The sequence below is a fragment of the Ammospiza caudacuta genome, chromosome 5 (assembly GCF_027887145.1).
Source record: "Ammospiza caudacuta isolate bAmmCau1 chromosome 5, bAmmCau1.pri, whole genome shotgun sequence".
NCBI lineage: Eukaryota > Metazoa > Chordata > Aves > Passeriformes > Passerellidae > Ammospiza > Ammospiza caudacuta.
The window spans coordinates 72,590,482-72,612,137 of NC_080597.1; the positions used below are offsets into that span (position 1 = coordinate 72,590,482).

A 21,656-nucleotide genomic window follows, 5' to 3' on the forward strand; every position below is an offset into this window, starting at 1 on the left:
GCTTTTAATATCAAGCCGTCAGCCTGTTGTGTTTCATAACGACAAAGGGAATTCAAACAAGACGCGAGAATCGCTCGGTAATTGCAGGGGAAGCTCAGGCAAATCTGCCTCCATTTTATTCCCTGCAAAATTACCGGAGTTCGCGTTGCGTGGGAGCCTTTCCCGTCCTGACAAAATTCAAATAATAATGACAAAATTAATGGTGAAACCAGCCCAAAAAACCCCTCACAACCTAAGATGGACCTTTGACCTGTCGGTGAGAGGCATTTGTTCTACACAGTGCCCGTGGTCAGGAGCTTAGAGTTACTAATCCTTTTTGCCCGAGCACCTTTTCTTTGAATCATTATGTTCCTAGAGGTAAGACCAATGCCCACAGCCCTGGAGGAAAGGGCTTAGCTGGAAAGCAGCAGCTACAAGAGGAAGGATAACTTTGTGTGCATTGCAGCGGGCTTTTCTCCACAAGACCTGGATTACCATTTTCATTTTTGACAGAGGATTTCCATGTCACCTTGGGCAAGGTACGTAATTACAGCCATTCATAACATGGCAACAACTATTCCCTTTCTCTTTTGCCTCCCCCAGCCATACTCTCACGCAGAAGAGCACGTGTTGGATAATGCACATCCACTGCCAAGCACCACAAATCCCTTTGTCCACTTCCAACCCTATGCATCACGTCTTCAGCTCACTTGTGTGTGCACTCAGGGCCCATCAGGACAACTGCTGAAATATGTGATAGAGAAAAACCTTTTCACTTCTTCCTGTGTTTCTGTTGATTTTGTCAGATTTATTTTTAGTCTTCTTTTTTTTTTTTTTAATTTTCATTTTTTTAAAAATTAGTTGGGTGGAATGAAGAACGATCAAAAAAACCCAACCAACCAACCAACCAACCAAAAAACCTGCAAAAAACCACCACCACCACCATCAACAACAAAACCCAAAAAAAACCCAACCAAACAAAAAAACCCAAAGAGGTGAAATTGCAAAGAACAAACTATTCTTATGAAAAATTCTGGTGGAAAGTGGCCCCTCACCACAAGAGAGGCACTGGAGCATGTCCAGAGAAGTGCAATGGAGAAGGGTGTGGAGCAGACATTTCTGATAAGGAGAAAATGAGGGTATAAGAGTTGTTTATCCTGGAAAAAGGAGGCTCAGGGGGGACCTTCTCACTCTCCACAACTCTTGACAGGAGGGTGCAGACAGGTGGGGGTCAGGCTCTGCCCCCAGGTAACCAGGGGGACAGACAGGGGTGACAGGACCAGAGGACATGGCCTCAAGCTGCACCAGGGGAGGTTCAGGTTGGATTTTAGGAAAAAATTCATCACTGAAAGTGTGCTGAAGACCTGGGACAGGATTTCCAGGGAAATGAAAAATGCTTCCATCATTGCTGGAAGTGTTCCACATAATGACTGGACCTGGCACTTAGCAATATGGTTTGGTGGACATGGAGGTACCCTGTTAAAGGTATTTTTGTGCAAGCTTGGAGGCCTTTTCCAGCCTGAACGATTCTGTGATTCGGCCTCAATGTCCAGTCCCCAGTCTCAGTTCTGGACCCAATTTATTGGGTAGAAAATGGCAATCCTCCCAATGTCTCCTGGGGGTGATATGGACACACCACCAGCACCAGGGAGCACTGTGGGATCTTGTTTTCCTCAATACCCATCACACACCTTCCAAGGGGAATGCTTTCCTCCCAGTGAGAAATGTTTTCCCTCATTCACTTGCTCCAGAGTATGAGCTTCATATGTATGTAGTCGATTCCACTATAAAGGAGAACTACAACTTTGAAAAAACGGATCAGACACTGGTTTGATGTAAGATGATGTGCAGTCCCTCCCTGCCTTGGACTACACTTTTCTCAGACAGAAGCAAACTCCCAACTCTATCATCTTTCCTTTTCACAGCCCACTCAAGTCCAACAGATATAATTATGTGCAAAGCGTCTGTGATTTTTAAATTTCTGACTATGCCATCATTCTTTGAAGCAAAACTGAGCTGCGTTTGCATCCCGCATCCCCCACAGCTCTCATGAGTCAGTGGAACAACTGGCCCTGCATCCTTACGGATCAGATCCCATTTATCAATAATTTGTAGCCAGATACACAGAAGATCCCTTTTTCCATTATCTCACTTGGGACAAAACTGTTCAAGAGGCATTGATCAAATGTAGATGTGATAAAAGAAGTGACACTGTCTCTTTTACCACAATCCTCCGTACTGTTTAAATTGAAATAACTCAGATTTTCCATCTTAGATTTTTTTTTTTTTTCCAAGAGAAAGCAGCAAGAGAATCATTGTTTTGGCCTCAAGGCATTCATCAAGCCCTCTCATTTCTTTCTGGAGTTCAGCAGAGTAGCCACTTTATCTGCTGTGTGATTGGATAGATTTTTTTTTTCCCCAGGAAGATACTTCATTTTAGTGTATATGGAAGGTATATTGCACATAGAACCAGGGGAATAGAGTAGCAAGGCACTAAATCTAGCTGCTAAAGAACATTTATTCAAAGGCAACCACAAGGCTCAATCTAATTGACAATTTCTGCTTGGGGCCCATGATTAAAATACGAAGGCTGCTGCAGGTAAGAGCAGGAGAGAGCCAGCGCTGCCATTGGCAAGAGCTTGCATAAGAGCTGTCATGACCAGCAGTTATCACCAATTTGCTTTTAGCACCTCGTATTAATCAAGATGTGATGAAAAAAGCCTTCAGCTCAGCAGCAGGGTGGAACCCAGGGGACAGAGGTGTTAGGGAGTGCAGGGGCAGGGGTTTTGTTACAAGCATTCTCGGGAATGTACCTTGGATATACTAAATATGTTCGCGTAAATTGTTGGGTTTTACAAAACACTTTAGGCACATAAAGCCACACACTGCCTGCTACTGCTCTGCATAAGCTCATCAATTCAATGAGATTCTGCATAAAGATTTTCTTCCCTTTGTGTCATCTCCGTGAAAAGAAGAAACAGTAGGCAGAGGAGTTAAGAGTCTATTTCTGTTTTTGAAGAGTTCTCTGTCAATTAACCCCAACAGATGCTAACTATGCCATGCATTTGCTGTGACTCACCGAGTGGAGCATTTTCTGAACCCAGCGTTGAGGCAGCAAATATTTAATACGTTTTAAAGCCAGCAATCAGTGGAAAGCAGATGTGGTTCACTGGCCACATTCATGCGAGAAAATTCAAACACTTCACACCTGCACCGATTTCTTGCACTGCTGGGAGAGATCCTTGTGTCCCACACCTATTTTCTCACACCACCTTGGTGAGAATGGTGGTGCCCCCTCCCAGTTTAATGATGCATTTTCCTGGACATTGTTCCTGTCAAACTCCTTTTACAGGTAAATACCTGCAGCACAGGCACTAAAAATACTAAAAATACAGTCAGTCTTCATTCTTTCATGAGTGGAATCTAGCTCACTTAAATGTTCATATCCAACCTAACTGAAAATTAATAACAGTATATATATTTACCTTTTCTCTTTTCTTTTTAAAGAAGCGAAAACCCGAGCCTTCACCAGCTGCTTAAATATTTGCCAGAGTTTATGGCAGATTTTGAAAATCACACTGAACTTAATGGGGCCACTGTCTGCTCAGACACCTCTCTAAAAATCACTGTAAATCACACAAACACTAAAAACCCATGTAAATTAAGCCCTTCTTGTGTTCATGTCTTCATTTGACAGAAAGAAATTACAGTCAGGCATTTGGCAAATAATTACATGAATACAAATCTCTAATACAGAGACTCATAAAGAAAAAACAACCTGAACTAATATTGCACTGGAGCCACGATTGTGGTTATGGAATAGTTTCACTTGACCTAATTTAAAAGGTTTTTGTTTTTGTTAGACAGACATATTTATGTGCTTCAAAGCCTACCCTAGTTTAGTGGGCTCAGAGCTGATGCTGGTCTGCTTTCAATGGCAGTTTTGCTTTGAAAGTTCAGTGTCTCAGGCACTACTGAGATTTGATGACCTGAAGCTGTAACAATTTGTGACTTTTGTATTTTAGCTTGAGAGCTCCACACGAATGACTGGAGACCAAATGGTTCTGCTCAGTGCCTAAAATGTCTTTACAAGGCTGTTTTCCTCTGCTTGCTGGGCTAATGCAGCTACTATATGTCCAAGCTACCCTAAAGGACGATACTTATGGGTCTGTCATGTGCATTCTTCTCAGATTTGTGATTTTAAATTAATTTCAATTAATATCTGGAGAAGATGGGCTAAGGATAGTGAGAAGATGGGGAAGGAGAAAAGAGACTTCCAGTCTAATTTCTCAAATGATCAGTGATGAAGGCTATAGGGAGAACCTGCTGGAGGACAAGGACCTATGCCAGGAGGAGTTTCAAAGCCCTGAGAAGATCAGATGGAAAATTATTTATTACCTTTATGTAGAGACTTCCCTGCGCTCATCATCCTTTATTCCAGCTTCAGGATACAGACCAGTGTTCTACCTACTTTTCCATGTCTTTCATATCAAGCAATTTAATAAAGCTTATAATTTCCTTAACTTTTTATAAGAGTTTACTTTTTAGGAAGTAAAGATATCCAATTTATTGGGTTTTTTTCCTCTTAAAATGGGTTAGCTGCAAAGCACATACACAAATGCTTATCAAAAGACTTAAAGCATGGAAAGTTTATCTCTGCGCTCACTAACAGCTGCAACTATCTTCATTCATGCACATTTTTGAGAGGAAACCAATTATGTCACAGACTTGCTTCTCTGACGACTCTCTTCCCCCAGTTAACAACCCTTGATGGATTATTTGAGGGGAAAAAAGGGGGAGTTTAGTTTGAATCCAAGAGTACCCAAGAAAGCAGGAAGGTGATTAGAGTCAGGTTTGAGAGTTCAAAACATGTTATTTAATACCATATAAAATAATTTCTGTACTGAGACCTAATTAGGAACGTGTGTAATGAATCCTACCTACTCTTCACAGAGCACCATTTAATTCCAGGTGTTTCCAGCTTGTTTGTGCTTTTTGGAAGTGGACTGGCATAGAAAAGACAGCCATCTCCTCTGGAAAATATACATGATTACATTGCTGCTTAGAGCCTCACAGCATTTATGGAACTACTGTCATCCCACACCTTTTCTGTGCCTGTGCATCACGTGCATGCTTGTCCATCCATGACATGTTTAAATCCAAGAACCAGAATTCATTTGTGCTTTGGCAAGTGCTGCAGACCCCCACCTAAGGAGTGACCTTATACTAAATAATGTAACTATAAATGGGCTTGGATATCTGCTCATGTTTCAGCAGGCCATTTACAGAGAGGCAAGGAGTTACTTAGAAAGGAAGGAAATTCAGTTTTACCTTCCTTTGCACCTCACACACTACACTTAGGCTACATTCACATGGTCTCTGATGTGGCTCAGAAGTTAGGCTGGTCCATCCTGTGGCACTGCTCACAGTCACACATCTTGGGCATCACCAGCTGAGGTCTCCAGGCACTGCCCAACATTTATCTCTGCTTATTTTCCTCAGGAATTCCTCCATAACTTGTTTTAACTCCCAGAGATTTTCTCTTCATCTTCTTCTTTCTAAGCCTTTTTTTCTCCTCCTTTTCTCCAAGACAATTTCTTTCCAGAAACACATCTTTTCAACCTCCTCTTTAGAGTTCACAAATATACCATTTCTCAGTGGATCTTTGAGTAACCTGGTCCAGTGGAAGGTGTCCCTGCTCACAGCAAGGGGGATGGAACTGAGTAAGTTTTAAGGTCCCTTCCAACCCAAAGCATTCTGTGACTCTGTGAAAACAGTTTCTGTGCAGAGGGACAAGAAGTGATCAGCTTGCTAATTGATGCATCAGTGCTGTCTCTATTAATTGGAAGAGTTAGCACATTCTGTTTTTTCCTTAAGTCTGGGTGTTCACAAAAAAATTACAAGCAGCCTGTAGCAGTTGCTGAGAGGAAGCAACAGGCTTTAATGCTTGGCAGTTCAAAAGTTCAAATCTGGACCTTCACTCCTCCACAAATCCCAATTATCTTGCTCATGTTAACATTAATGATTTTTTTTTTTTGGCTGCAACTGTTGTCAAACATGTATTAGCTCATCTTCTGCAAGTACTTCACTGCAAAATCACATGTTTGAAGCAGGATAATGATAAAAATCTGTTTGTATTTGACTACAACCCTTGCTTACAGATTACATGTATGTTGATAAGATTGTTGTTCTCTGCTGTTTTTATTAAGAGGTGTAAGGCAGGCATTAATCTCCTGATTTATGAGTATCAGCACTATGCATTAACTCTCCCTCTGCTAGATAACCTGTTGAGCTGCTGCTACATTTCATAAGAATCCCCACAAGGCAGCAAGCATAACTCATAAGCTGGATACATCCCTCCCCTCCAAAATACCAAACACATTTAATCATGCCCACAAATATTAGCTTTAGCTTTATGTAAGCCTCAAATGAGCACACAAATCTTACTATCACTATTTGAAGTCTAAAACACTGGCAAGATTCCCAAGTAAGTCACTGTGATTTTGGAGAACACTACGAAACTCAAGCACAGAAGTAAAACACAGCCTGCCCCAAACAAGCAAATACATTCCTCTGCCAAACCAAAGTTCGCGGGAAAGTTAAACACAGGATTAGGAACAATTGAGCCTCATGGAGAAGAAATGTCAGGAGAGGTTCACAACCCAATGAAAGCGTATCTCCCCAGGCTGAGGGCTGTTTCTGGTGTGATATGCTTGTGTGAAACTCAATCATCAACACTCTTTGAAGTCAAGAACGGTTAAAGGTGGCCAACATCTCCAGGGAGATGCCTTAGAAAAAAAAAGTCTTAAAAACTTCCCAGCCAATGTTGTAATTTTGGACTGCGTAGATTGTAAAAAAATCCCCTCAAAACCAGTGCTCCAGCTAATCTCAGGATGCAGGAAAAAGGCCAGACACTCTTAGGGGCTCAAATGCCAAAAAATGAGAGCATGAGGATTTTTAAATCACTAGCCATCACTTTTCCTGTCTCAGCGACTGCCAGTGAGCAAGACGATCATTTGAAAACTTGGCTGCAGACCCTCATTTTCATTTTGTTTCTTTTAAACAAATACTTCAGCCTAACAATCTCCAGGACAAACACAGCTAAACAAAAAAAAATCCCCACCCAAGCACTGCCTGGTTATTAAGACCTTGGTTTGGCATAGAGCTTTCTTCGACAAATAAAAGCATAAATATATTGTCTTCATACATAATCTGGGGACATGCAGCTAGAATTGATTAACACTGGTATGGAGTCTTAAAAATAACAGGTCTTTAAAACAGCAAGCCGTGAGCAGGAGAATACAAAAGGACTGGAGTTAAACAATTTTAAATTATATAAAATCTTTCCATGGAGCACACTGTCAGAAACTTTTGCAAGATGATTTCTTCTGTGGGTGTTGGGCAGGAGTTTCATTTGGTTTCTATAGCACAGATTTGAAAGGACCATGAAAATTTGGCCCAGAAATGGGACTGATGCTTCCCATTTGGAACCAGGAAACATTTATAATACACATAGCCCAGAGTGAGGGGAAAACATCACAGCTGAAGCAGAAGTGAAAGTTTGGTCAGAAGCTGATGCAGATTTTAGAAGAGTAGTTCCTATATCACTGTGAAGTCAGAAATCCTTGTGTCATTCCTCTTTCAAAAACTCATGGACTGACAACCACAAATGAAGGCCTCAATGCAAGTTCTAAGATTGTGCAATAATCTTCAGGTAAAGAAAGTTCCACAATATGATTTTATTTACATTTTAAAAGAGCATATTAGTCAATTTCTGCATTTTTACCTTTCTGACTGAAAAAAAGCTTATTGACCTTAAGTGTCTGTGTGCACATGATCATCTGTGCCTTTTCCCTGAGTATTTACAGACCAGAAATCCCCATTCACATAATCATTTTCCTTGGAGGCAAGGAAATTTTTAACGATGAAAACTGACAGCACTGGATTCATTATCTGTACTCCCAAAGATTTCCCAGCACCAGGATAATGGGCAGCACCATATTGCCTTGTGACACAAATATCAAACACATAACGTAGGACCTTAGGCTATTACTGCTGTTTCCCACCTCCTCCTACCACTGACAACACTGCACAGAAAATTAAAGTTCACAACTTGCATTGTTGCTCTCTCACACAAACAAGAATCATAATAAGGAATGAAGACTTGAGGGGAAGAAAAAAAAGTAAACCCCAATTTTTTCCAAATTTTACCAACCATGTTTATGTAAAATGGTTTGATTCTGTTTGAAGTTAAAAGTTGTACTTTTTCCACGGGAGGGAAAGGAGGAGTGCTGAAAATCATCTGTTTGCAAAGAAGGAAGGCAAAGCTGCAAATCAGCAGGAGCTTAAAGGGACAATTGAGTTAAGAATCATTCCTGCAATTTGATTCAGTTCACCACAAGTTTAAGAGCCTCTCAAGGGTTCAACTCAGGTTTTGATTTGACCCCTCAAATTTGACATTTATGGACTTAGGTTGACTATTGCTGATTTCAAAATAAAATGAACAGTGTAGTCCCTTTCCACCCTGTTCAGGAATCAGATGTGTAAATATAGTCACATACAAATGCCAGCTTAATCCCTCCCACCTTTTTTGAACTTCTTGTTCAGCTCCTGAGATGCTTGGCAAGGAGGTGGTAATCTCAAAAGTACTAAATTGTCTTAAGCTTCCTGAAAATAGGCAGTCAGGTAAAGACAGAAACCTCTCAGGCACAATGCTTCAACAAGGACACTTTTAATCCTCCATTACATCAACACCCTATCCCCCACCCAATGTCCTCCAAAAAAAAAACCTAAAGGAAACCCTTCTCCCCCAGAAAAATCCCAAAATAAAACCCATGCTTAAGCAAATGAAGTAATCAAAAAGATAAAGAAAATAATAATAATAATGAAAAGACAAAGAAAAAAAGCTCCACTAAACAACCCTAACACTGAAACCACCAGAAAAACAAAAAAAGGAGCTTCTTTTTTTTTCCAAAGCAGGAACCCCCTGGCCCCACCAAGCATGAATCTGCATCTGATTCAGCATGACACAATCCAGCCAAGATACACACACTACCCCCAGAAAAAGAAAGCAGATTTCAAGGGCTCCAGCTCTTGCAGTATAATTTTTTCACTCTTAATGTGTAAAAATAATGTGGAGAAAAAAATAACTTGCAGTTAAATAAACCTTGGTAGAACATACAGGTCCTTCCACACAAAAATGGAACTAAATTAAAACAAAAACTATATCCAAATTATATCAAAGCTTTCTGTGAACATAATTCAAATATTTTAAGTGCACTATCCAACTTCAGAAAATTTGAATTATCACCTACAAAAGATTGTGATCTTGAAATCTTCAGGACCCTGTCTTTTCTGGTCAGCCTGATCTGATCCTCAGAGAGAGGTCTGAATTTAGCTTTGATCACCATCGCATCAAGCTCCCAGGAATGAAATGAGAATCTTGTTACATTAAAATAAAATTGTTTATAATCAACCATGCACAAGCTGTTGGTATGGCGAGCTGCCACACAAATCAAGGCTAAAACAGACCAGGCTTAAAGCTGAAATATAACTAATATGACATTATTCCTTCAGACATTTGGTTAGGCTGACAAATTTGTAACTCTGTAATTTACACAATGTCCCCATGACATGTGGCAGTGCAGCTATTGTGTACGGAGATTTTTATCATGGGAAGGGAGAGGGAGGGAAATCTACATTTTCCTCATGCAAATCTTTCCCATAACAATGTCAGAATACATGCTGACCTGCTAAAGTGTACAATTTACCCATACGAGAGTACACAAAGTTCAAACGGTGATGGATAATTTTAATTCAATGCAAAGTTACCCAGTGAAACTCATTGGTCCAAAAAGTGGTAAAGATCCTGTATACAATGCTGTTAAAAAAAAAAAAAAAAGTGTATTCTTTAGTTACATAAGGCTTGAAAGGTTTGCTCTTTCTTTTTTTTTTTTCATGCATTGCATCAATAAAGTAAATGTTGTTAGAATTCAGTAGTAGGAAGGAAAATTCAATGAGTAGGATTTTAACGCTATTGTATAACAGCAATTGTCTCATTGGATCGGACAGGAGTTTGTTTTGTGTGACCTTCCATCCCTAAGAGGTACAAAAACCCTCCATGGATAGTGATATGCTGCCAAATAAGGAAAGATTCTCCTTGACCTCAGACAGTAATTGGTCAAAACACGAGGACTATATCTTTCCCCATCCATTTTAACCCTATCTGATTGTAGATGTTCTCATAATCCATAAAAATGTATTTTTTTTCCCAATTCTCAGGATTTGGCCTTCAGAGTGTGTACTGGCACAGTACCCTGTGAGCTAATTGCCATGTGGGTTATTGGTTTTAAATACTTCAAAAGATTTTTGTTTCTCCTTTGTGCTACGAAAAAATTCAAAAGCAGAAGCCTCAAGTCACGGTTTCTGAGAAGCGCTGGCCATTCTGTGCAACTCTTTGCTTCTGTAATTAAACTCTCCTCAGAAGGGAGCCCTTCTGGGTCTGAAACTTTCAGCTAACTCCTGCTGGAACCCCTCTGCTCAAGCACATTTTTTACCATCTTCCTGAAGGAATTCAGAATTGGCAGCTCCTACTGAGGCGATACAAAGATACCATATATAGGTAACTGCTCTGTTCCAGATCATCACATCTTAAGGGCCCGTCATACATGCTGATTATACAGCTTCCTCCCTGCAAAGCTGATTTTATTCCAGTGCCACACAAAGCTTCCAGCTGCTGAAGAAATAAAACATGCCCAACTCTTTGCTGAGGAGCTCGTTCTTCTTCCCCATCTCACTTTCACCATGAAGATTTGTGCAAACTTCCTCTGTGATCTGACTGCTGGTGTGTATTGTAAGAAAAAATGGAGGGGGAGAGGGGAAGAAAAAATAAATGCAGAACTTGTTCTTTCCTCCAGATTGTCACATTTTATGGTGTTGCAACCCGGAGCCCAATGTTGTTTCATGTCCACATCCCAAGCTCACTGTGTACATGGCTCACCTGCATCAACACAGGTTATTTTCCTCCTGTTGTTATTGCATTTTCATAATAACTGCTTAAATTTAATCCATGACATGAATTTCCCATACAGGATGTACAATCAACCTTGTAATAACTTGCAGAGTTTTTAATGGGAAAACAAGGCAAAAATTAGTACAGTCAGATTAATACAGGTACACAATACATTCAAGCTGTGTTTCTGTACTTTAAAGGGCATTTTGTTTAAAGGTACTTTATTTTTCTTGAAGAGTGGCTATGATTTTTGGGGATTTTTTTGCTTTTTGTTTGTTTGATTGATTTGTTTTGTTAGGGGTTTTCCCCCTTCTGGAAATTAACTCTGGTCTTCTCCTAGGAATTTTGTGCTGTGATGCATGCCCAGCAAACATCTGTAATTGCAACAAAAATAATTCTGGCCAAGGTCATTTCTCATGTGCATGTGAATAGGACAGAGTCATGCCTCCTGGAATTGGACCTGCAGCTTCTTCCATGCTCATTCTTCTTTTTACCTTTATTCAACCACAAATATCTGAACAAAATTTTCCTTGCAGTAGATCAGATTTTTTTCTTGGGCTACTTTGTCACGGCAAGAATAATTGCCTATTTCTGTTGCTGGACACTCTACTGTGCCTGGTTGTACATTATCTGCAGATAAGATGCAGAAGAAAGGATGTAAACTAAAATAACTGCATCCCAGGCTGAGATAGAAAAATTCAGATTGTTGTTTACTATAGAAACTATTGCTACAGAAGGTGCTTTTAAACTAGGGGACATCTTCATGAGCAACTTGCTTTTTCTCTTGGGTGTGAAGAGCTGAAACTGCTTTTAAATTCTTCTTATGAAAAAAATTGAGAGCAAAGATGAGGAGACCACAAAGTCCACATAAAATAGTGATCTAGCCAATTTTGGGGCATTATGTACCAAGACTCTGCAGTTTCACTCAGAATAACTGTGTGCACGATGTAAGCTCTCACTAACCACAGATTTTAATTAATCTCATTCTAAACAGAGCAACTTGCTGCCCACAGATGTAGCTGTGACTCTCAGTGAACAGCAGGGAGATCTAAACTCAGTTAGAAGCAATCCCAGAGCTAGATGTACAGAATTATGTTGTTCTGGTTTAAAAATACAAACAGCTTAAGCAGGAAGGAGAAAAGAACCTCAAAAACATCAACCAAACTCCCCCCCCCAAACTAACTCCAAACCCAGCCCTCTGCCCCCACCTCATTTATAAAAATCAGGAAAGTTTCAGCTCAAATATATAGCAAAAAAAAAAAAAAATACTTTGCCATAAAGCAAATTTGGTTTCCCCTATCATTACTTCCCAATAATTTAAAGTTAATATTCAACTTATGTAGTTAGTTTATTCAGCTTGTCTGCAGCCTACAATGTCATTGGTTTAAGTTTGTTCATAGATTATGGTAAATTTATTAGTCTACTTGAAGGCTAACTAAAGAGCAAAGAGTTGGGTCATCTGTTTCTTTTAAACACAGGAAAAAATAGCTAGAAAATTAAAACTTAATGTAACTTTATTCCCAAGAGGTTTTTAGAGTCCAGACTTCAGATAGAGTAAAACTGGGCATCAAAAACACTGGCTGGAATTAATTAATGCACTAAGTACTTTGACTGAGATATTTTTTTTCTTCTATTAGATCCAGAAACTTTATGTATAAGAAGAAGGATGTTAAGTCTTCTGCAGAACACATGGGCTTCAACTCCCAGTTACTCTAAGTCTAGATCTTGCTCAACGGAGCTTTGTCAGTTTGAGTCAGCAGGAAATCTAACCCCAAAAGTCACATAAAAGACCCTGCCAATTAATTCCTCTTGGAGTCAATAAAAGTTTACATCAGTATTTAAACACTTTTCTCCCCATCACCCCATTTGAGACCTTTAATACCTATCTCCCCCTTCCAAGCTCGTAATTCCTCCCAGGCTACATAAATCCTTTATTCTGGCGTCTCCAGCCGAAACCTGACCCCAGTCAACAACATTTCACAACTCTTGGCAAGGTCAGTTTTTCCAGCAAAAGGGGAAGTCCAAGGGCTACAGAGACCCCCCTGAGCCTCTGCAGTGCCAGAAACACCAAAGTTCTTCCCCAAGACCACACCAGGGCCAAAAGGATGCCCAGTTATGATTTGCCAAGCGAGCCAACATTCCCAGCACCTCTAATGGAAGGGCACGGAGAAATTAAGGTTCAAATACCTAACAGGGATCATGGACCCAGTACTTCAAGTAAGTTGCATAGAAATCTATGCAAACCTCACAGTAACTAGAAACCACCTCTGATTAATATGCAATAAACCCTTGCTTGCTTTCTTAGAACAAAGATTAATTGCATCTTAAGAGATTGAGATTTTTAATTCATGGCAAAAATGCTTGAAGGTGATTTTAGTTGCTATTTGCAGAATTAGGTAGCCTCAGCTTGAGATCTGCCAGTGCCTCCTAGTTCAGGATTAGTGTAAGAGGCAGAGTCGTGCTTGGATGACACGTGGAGATTAATTAAATTGTGGATTTATAGCCTATTCTTTGTGGAGAACGGTTATTAAGACTACATATTTTTCAGAACTGAAATGTCCACTGCTTCAAAGGCTCATTTAAGTCCTTTCTATAAGATTACTGTTTTCTTTGGGACCTGGAAACCAAGAATCCAATATAAAACTCGGAATCTTAAAACTAAAGGAAAAAAACCCCTAACCTGTCCCCCTTTTAAAGCTTTTTATAGTATCTTACAAATCCTTGGGTGGACTATCCTTAATCAAATCACTCAAAAGTCATACCAAGATTTTCAACCCCAAGAAAGCTCTGGTTCCATTCATCTACTAATTTAAAACATAAATGTCCTCAGCCATTCAGGTATGTTAAACTGAATATCAGTCTACTACTGAAGAGTATTGCAAATTACCTGAACAAGTACATTAATTCTTTAACAGATAAAAATTATCTATACACCATGTTTCTAGAAGATAACTGGCTACAGGCAATTTAACTTGATATCTGAAGGAGAAAAAAAAAATCCAGCATAACTGACATGACAAGTTTTTCCAATAATCTGAAATCCATCCATTCCACGAAAGAGAGAGTACAACTGAGGTAATCACTGAGCCTCCCAATATTTCTACCTTAAAAAAAAAAATCTTCACTTTTAAAACTCAGTTGTAAAAAGCAAATGAACTGCAACAAAAATGTCACTGTGAGCAGGTCAACAGGGGTTCAGTAACAAAGTGGTGCACTAATACCAGCTTGGGATCAACTCAAGAACAAGTGTCCTATGATGACAACATCCCTCTATAGTCAAGGAATGCATGGACTTGCCCAGATGAGGAAAAAAGAAATAATAATTCCTATCACTTGTGATGAAACATGAGGAAACATGCAATCAAAAAAAAAATCTGAGAAAGTTACATAAAAATGCAATTAATATGAGATTAGGTTTGGGGTTTTTTTTAATTAAGGAAAATTAGAGTATAATCAGTAGAAGCACATTCAGCTGCTCATATAAAAAAGGTTGGATAGTAAAACTTAGGTTATTGTAAGGGTTTTTTAGTACCATAGAGCATTATTTAGGAGTATTAGAGCTCCTGAAGTCTGAAGAGGTTTGGTGGGAGACAATGATACCCATCAGACAACATCCAAAGGGAATAGTTATAGTATTTTCCTAAGAGATAAAAATTCATCTCTTGCACAGGTCAAGCAATGGAAAATCTTAGCAACAAAGACTACAAATCTCTCTGGTTCCACCTTCCTTTTCTCCCTCCCTGGTACAGCATCTTGGGACTAGCAGAGATGCAAGACATCTTTAATGAAGTTCTCTTGAAAAAAGACCCAAAGCCCAACAACTGCTTGGAAAAAAAGCTGGTGAGTGCAAGGGATTTGTGTGCCTGGTCCTTGGTGCTATCTTGCAAAGGCAGAAAAATAACAAAGAAGGGGTTTTAGTAAACAAGCACGGAATTATTTACCCTCAAAAGAATTAAATTCTGGTTTCAGTTAAATCATTGTTATGAGGGCAGGTGATGAAAAGCCCTGCCCAAGGCTGAGCCCCCAGTGCTGGGGGCTTTATAGGACAGAGCTGTACATCTGTATGGCCATGAAAGTCTTATAGCCAAGGTAAATAAGACAGATATTAACAGGTCCATTTTACCTCTGGGAATTGAGGCACACAGAGCTTAACTAACACTTCCAAACTAACACAGAAAGCCTGGGAAAAGCATGAAATTATAACCTCATTTCTCAAGGACAATGCCAGGCTGCCACTGCCCAGGTACCTTTCCTGTGTACAGGCAACTTCCTCCTCATTTCAGTGCCACAGAGTGCAGAACCAGACAAAGCCTAAAATTTGAGTGGGTGGGTTAGGAAAGACCTGCAGGAGTACATTAGGACTGCCACTGATTTAAGATGAGGAAATAGTAGAGGAAAGCGTCATTAAGTAATGTGTGAGGGAAAGGATGATCCTGCTTTTTCCTGCTTCCTGCAACATGGATGTTGCACATCCTACCTGTGTGAGAAATCACCAGTCAGGACTGAAATCCTGGGGTATAATAGATGAAGAAACAACACAACCTCCTCCTCCTCTCACAAGGAGGGAACCTGAACTCAATGGCTCAAGGCCTTAGCAGGGAATCCACTCCAAACACTTTCCACACGTCCCAAAACACGGATACAAGACAAATTTACATGCAGAGGAGCCCTTCCAGCGCACTGCTTTGTTAGCAACTACCATCAGCGTGCCAAACCACGGAATTTCTTTGCTGACAGATGTTCTGGACTCAAAGTTAGAGATGCAAAACCAGTCAGATCAATTGATGGGGGAAGGAGCCATCAGGGAAAAGTCATAGCTGCTGGCACAAGTCCCTGAAGTGCAGATCACTGGCAGAGTGTTACTGCACCTCACTGTCACAGGCTCTGGCTGGACAGCTGTGCTGCTGCTGCAGTCATTTCATATCATGTTTTAGGGGTTAGGGCCGTTCAAATAATTAGGCAAAGAAGCATGGCAGCAGCAGTAAGTAAACCTCTTTGTGAGAGATCATTCATTTGAATTGGATGTTTAAATCCCCCATAAAGCACCTGGAAGATTTAACAACTCATGTCCAAATGAACAAGATGTAATGAGCTTGTACACAGGCTAGATATGAAAAGTGGATTGTTTTTAGCAAAACGGTGGAGAGTAACCTCTTGTTGAAAGGAGTGATGGTGAATTTTAATCAGGGGAAAATGAAGATGCAAGAATAAATCTGCACAGGTTTAGAGGAGGACTGGATGACTTGCTCACCCACCAGCAATGAATGCAGGAGTGTGTTACACCCTAATCTGCTGTTTTCTGTTGTCTTTACTGCTTGCATCATCCCATAGATCCTGCCTTTTTGAGAGGAAAAGAAACCCCAAAAAACTAAAAAAAAAAAACCAAACCGAGGAAAGCTGCCCAAATTGTCCTCAACAAAGTGCAAAGGAAGTACAAATAAAAAAAATAATTAAAAATTCATACTTCAATACAGCTTCATCCCAGTATTATTCACTTGAGTGACTGTAGAGTTAGACATTCAAACTGAAAGCAGAAGAATCCACACCATGTTTTGCTGTTCATGTTTAGCTTATCAGAGCTTGGCAACAGCCACCACCCCCCTGGTGATTCTCATCTGTGTCACAACTTGGGACATGAGTAACCCTCACTAACACCCCTTCCAATGCCATCTCTGACACCATCTGCATTTTTGGATTGGTAAACTGGAAAGCCATTTCTAAAATGTGTTTTTAGTTATTACAAGATACACACACCCTCTTTCCACACTTATTTATTTTATTTAACCAAGCATATTGTGGCAATTATGAGGGAATTTGTATTCTCCACTGACATCTGAAATTCCATTTTCTGTATTTCATGGTGGCGATGGAGTCCAGCATTGTGTCCCTGGGCCAAACTTTCAGGGCTTGTTTTCTTTTGTTTGTTGAGTACTGGATGAAGAGAACATTGTCCAGGTCCTCAGAGTAAAGCACAAGCGAAATATTTTCTTTTTTCAGTCCTTTTTCCAGGCATTTGTGTGTTGGGAGTCCATGCATTAACTGGTTTGTTCAGATACTGAATACAATACAGAATGCCTTATCTTAAACTTTGCTCAATTTATTGCTCTGTGGCCACAGCCAAATTTTAGCTGTTGTGTCTGCTTTCCACCCCCCCTACCCAATTTGAACATTTTGAAGCTGTTTAAACGACCTCAACTCCAGGCAATCACAGGGGTGGATGTAGGGACAGGACAATTTGCCCAAAACAGGTCATAATGCACACACCAACACGGCTGAAATTGCTCCTCCTGGGCTGATTTGCCAAGCATGAAAAACACTTTTTATTTTTTTTTTCCTGAAAAGCCAAACCGTTAACAGGCTGTTTGGATGGTGTGTGTGGTGGGAAAAAAAAAAAAAAAAAAAAAAAAAAAAAAAGCCATTTTGGAGAGAACATTTGCGCTGGTACATCCGGCTGACACGTGATGTGTGAAACAAGATGTTCCCAGCTCCACCTGCCAAGCTGGGCCGGCCGGTTCAATGGGACTCTGGAGTTCCCATCATCTGCATGCAGAGCAGGCACCAAGATCCCTGCTGCCCGGGCTGGGGCTGACCACTCCTCTCAGCAAAAACCCCTGCTCTTTTCCCTTGGATTTCACCTTGAGGTTGCCAAGTTAAAAGCCAAGTTAAAACCGACTTTTAATTTTTTTTCCCCCCCTAGCAATGTGCCGTGGAAAGGTCACATATTTCTTCAGACAGGAATGCAAAGGGGTGCAAGGTCTTCCCTGCATAGGTAACTCATATGATTTATGGTGCTGAATTTAGCCTTGTTGGAGCCAAATTAAGGCAGAAAAGCAACAGAGGAGATGTGGCCTTGAGGAATTATTTTTTTTTCCCCTCATTTTTGTGCCTCTCCTTGCCAGGCTACAGCTTTGCTTTTGCTGCTGTAGGGGCCCAGAGCACAGGTTGCTTCAGAAACCATTGTCCAGTCATATAGGAGGAACAAAACCACATGCCAGAAGTTCTAAACAGGAATAAGAGACTTTTCTGGAATCAAGACAGCTGATTTTGGTCTCTCTTATGCACTAGGGGGGGTCTCCATCCCAGCTCCCATCTCATTTTGGAGATGGTAAATGAGATTTCTGTGTCTGCAGAGGGCTGGGCCAGCACACTGTGTTTGCTGGGAAGGCTCTCAAGGAGTTTTTTTCTTTTTTTTGAAGGCTTGAAGTTTTGCCAGTCTCTCCTGGCTCCAAGGAATACAACAGGACATGGTGTTTATTGCAGCCCCACTATGAACAGGGAGATCAGGCACAGATCTTATTCCTTGGGAGCTTATCCCAAAGGAGACAACAGGAGGAAAAAAATAAATCCACACATTCTCTTTCCAGTAACTTTGGTACTCAGACCACTCTGAATAAATCCAGAAGAAAATGAACATTATCAAAGAAAATGAATCAAAGAAAATGAACATTAAACTCTGTTTAGGGCACTTGCAGCCAGAGGAAGCTGAGACTCACCAGAAATTATTGCAGCCCTCACTGTCCCACTCCAGACAGACACAACCAAAGAGGGAGGCCTGATGTAATATTATATATACACACACATCATATTGCCATTTAGTTTATCCCTCTGCTTGCTGTCCCAGCTTAACGGAGTTGAGTCCAGCAAAATTTCCTGTCATGCTCCAGCACGACCTCTCTTTCTTTTAGGCTTCACCACTGGCCACAGCCTCGTTTATTGCTATATTGTACCTTTCCCTTCATGATTACCTTTATTCAGAGGCCCAGGGAAATGCTTCCAGAGGGTTTGGGGAGCAGGAGCTGAGCTCAGCTGACATGGGGGTAACCAGCACCAAGGCTGCTCTGAGCCCCTGGGGATGATGAAGTCCCAGTGTGAATATCCCCACTTGCTGCCCCCACAGGATCTGCATCCTCCAGTCCTTTCCCAGCTATTCAGGCCCCAAACTGTGATGGAGTCATAAATAAGACACCCCCAGAATAAATTATGGGGGTGCAAAAAGTAAACAAAATTGAGAATTTATCAGCATAGGACACCAGTTTAGAGCTGGTGGTGGCATTTGCTACATCAATTCATTTGAGCCTGAAAGAATTGGTTTGTGTACCTAAAATAAACACACAAACATTCCTCTATTTCTTATTAATATTAGCTACAGGCTTATTTGGGGACACACTAAAACGAGGAACTTCAGAGGCCTCAAACAGGCTGGAAATTGGCCCACAGAAGAGGAACTGAAATATATAAGAAAAGTAGAAGTGGTATTGCAGTTCAATAAGTCACAAGCCATATGAGCTATGTGATGACTTCTAGCTCTTTTTCTTCTTTCTTCCAGCGATCATTCTGCTCACATTACTACTCATATTACCCATTGCCTTTTGCCACCTCTTAACCTCCTGCATCCTGCAGTGGTGCTGCACAATGTCACATCTGTGCAGAGCTGCTGCTCTCCTCACGCACAGAAACCACCCAGAAATGCCCAGACTCAATCACACCTTTGACCTGCTCTGTGCCCGTTCAGCTGCAGCCTCCACGTTCACACACAAAGTTGGGAAACTTCAGGCTTGCTGCAGGGGAAAAGTGCCTGGGAGATGCTCCTTTTACAGGTATGGAAAAGGGTTTTTTTAAAAAGAAAACGGGATTCTTTGAGAGGGCAACATTGTCTATTCCTTAAATCTTCTTGGCTTTAATGCCCTCTGTGCCATCCTTTAACTCTGCACAAAGCTGGCATCACCTGACTCGTCTCGCGGAGCAATCAGAAATAATCTCATCGAGCTCCATAAAAGTTAAAATAATTAAAAATTAAAATAATTCCTAGAATAGCTCTCCTGCCAGCTGTCAGGCAGCACAAAGGGGGCTCTGCAGAAGCCCTTCAGTGGCATTCAGGGGCTGGTGGTGAGCCACAGGAGCCAGCCTGGCTCTGGTCCCTGCCCCAGCGCTGGCCCCCAGCCCTGCGCTCCTCATCCCCGTGTTTGAGACCTCACGGAACTTTTGGAGTCAAATACAAACTCATCATCCTGTGCTGACAGTCCCAAACCCCTTGGAAAATAAAATGAAATAAAATAAAATAAACCTGCATCAAGCCCCCTGTGCCAAGGCTCACACCACAGGCAAGAATAAAGGGTCTCAGTGCCCAATCCTACACAGAAAATGGTCAGGGAATTTTACACTCCTAAAATAGAAAGTTCAGTGAGGGAAAAAACCTTGGTCATGTAAGTAGACTTTATGCTTTGACTCTGAAGTGTTGTTTTTCCTCTTCCAGTTCAGAACACATAAGTTCTTTAAAAAAAATGATATCAAGAATCCAAAGTATACTTCAAAATATTATTATTACATACATAGCATAACAATGTCATAATTCATAGCCCCCAACCCCTGTAATTTGCTCAAAATATATTCAGTGCAGGCAGCTTCAAGTTTTGCAAAAAAAGCTGAGGGGTATCTATGCAACTTTACATTTAAGTGATTTTATAATTTTGCCATCTACGCTCCCAGATGTTTCCAATGTCTTACAGAAGTTTCTGCAAACCATCTGCAAAGTTTTATACGTCTGCATTCTCAATAAGGCAAAACCAGGCACTTACAGCATTGAAACACAGGTATTTAACACTGTGAGTCTTCAATATCTGCAGCAAATATTAATGGGGAATTTTATTCTCCCTTACCGTTTTCAGCAGTTCAAATCCCAATTTTTCACTATGCAAATTAAAAAAAAAAAACCCAAGTGCTGTAGATAAAAAAGTAGCAACTTCTAAATGCCAAACACATGCCTTAAGAGAGGCAGCAAAGTGTGGAAGTTTCAACAACAATAAGAAACAAACACTTCAGTCCCCCTTCCTCCCCCAAAACTATTTTCCACTTCTTGATCAACTTTCTCATGCTGTTTATTTTTGCTTCTCTGGAGTTTCCCATTCATTTCCATGCAGAGCACAGCAAGGAAAGCAGAGAGTTAACGCTGCAGTTGCAACTGGTGTGAGCCTTTACTATTAGCTTGAATTTACAGAGCAATCTCTCCTTAAAAAGAAATAAGGGGGGAAAAAAAAAAGAATTCCTCACTGCACTGTAACACTGAGAAGTATATTTAAAAATTCTCTCTCGGGTCTCTCTAAACATCTGTTCAAAGGTTTTGCTGCGTCTTAAAAGGGCTCTAATTACCAGAAACTCCTTTCTTACTTAAGCCCAGGACTCGCATTTCGATTATAACTCAAGCTCCAGTTAATTTAGGGCTAACCCCAAAATGCCTGTACCAAACAGAAGAAAACATAGGCCTACCTTAAAACTTTCCAGCTTTTCAGAGGATCCAAGTCAGAGATTATAGACACCATTGTAGGAATAACAATAATAAAATATGTATATTAAAAACGAAAAAAGAAAATAAAAAAGAAGAAAAACCACGGCAGGGAAGGCTAACCACAAAGGCAGCAAGTACTCTACTCAGTGTGGGAATGACAACAAACCCAGCACAGCTCTTCCTCCTTCTCAAGCTGATAAGCACTTGTCCCAGCTTCTCTCCACCCCCAAAATCAATCTTGTGCTATATTGCTTCACAGTCCCAGTTTCATTTCTTCACCACTACCTTTTAAAGCCCTTGTAATCTGCTCCAACTGATCAAATTTGACCTTTTTGTAGTCCACTTTATTCCAAGCACAGCCCTCAGTTAAATCTCTCTTTATTA

General features: G+C 40.6%; 1 protein-coding gene across 4 annotated transcripts in view; it reads right to left on the reverse strand.

The window, feature by feature from the left end:
• Positions 1–21,656, reverse strand: part of CELF2 (CUGBP Elav-like family member 2) — a 548,030-nt gene that overhangs the window by 352,882 nt on the left and 173,492 nt on the right. For 3 of the 4 annotated variants that reach the window (XM_058804598.1, XM_058804596.1, XM_058804594.1), the window contains exon 1: positions 21,254–21,438. The exons of the other annotated variant lie outside the window; for it this stretch is intronic. In XM_058804598.1, coding sequence (XP_058660581.1) covers positions 21,254–21,306 — 53 coding nt within the window. In that variant the 5' untranslated portion in view covers positions 21,307–21,438. Of the gene's footprint in view, positions 1–21,253; positions 21,439–21,656 lie in introns of those variants that run through there. 4 annotated transcript variants of the gene reach the window in all.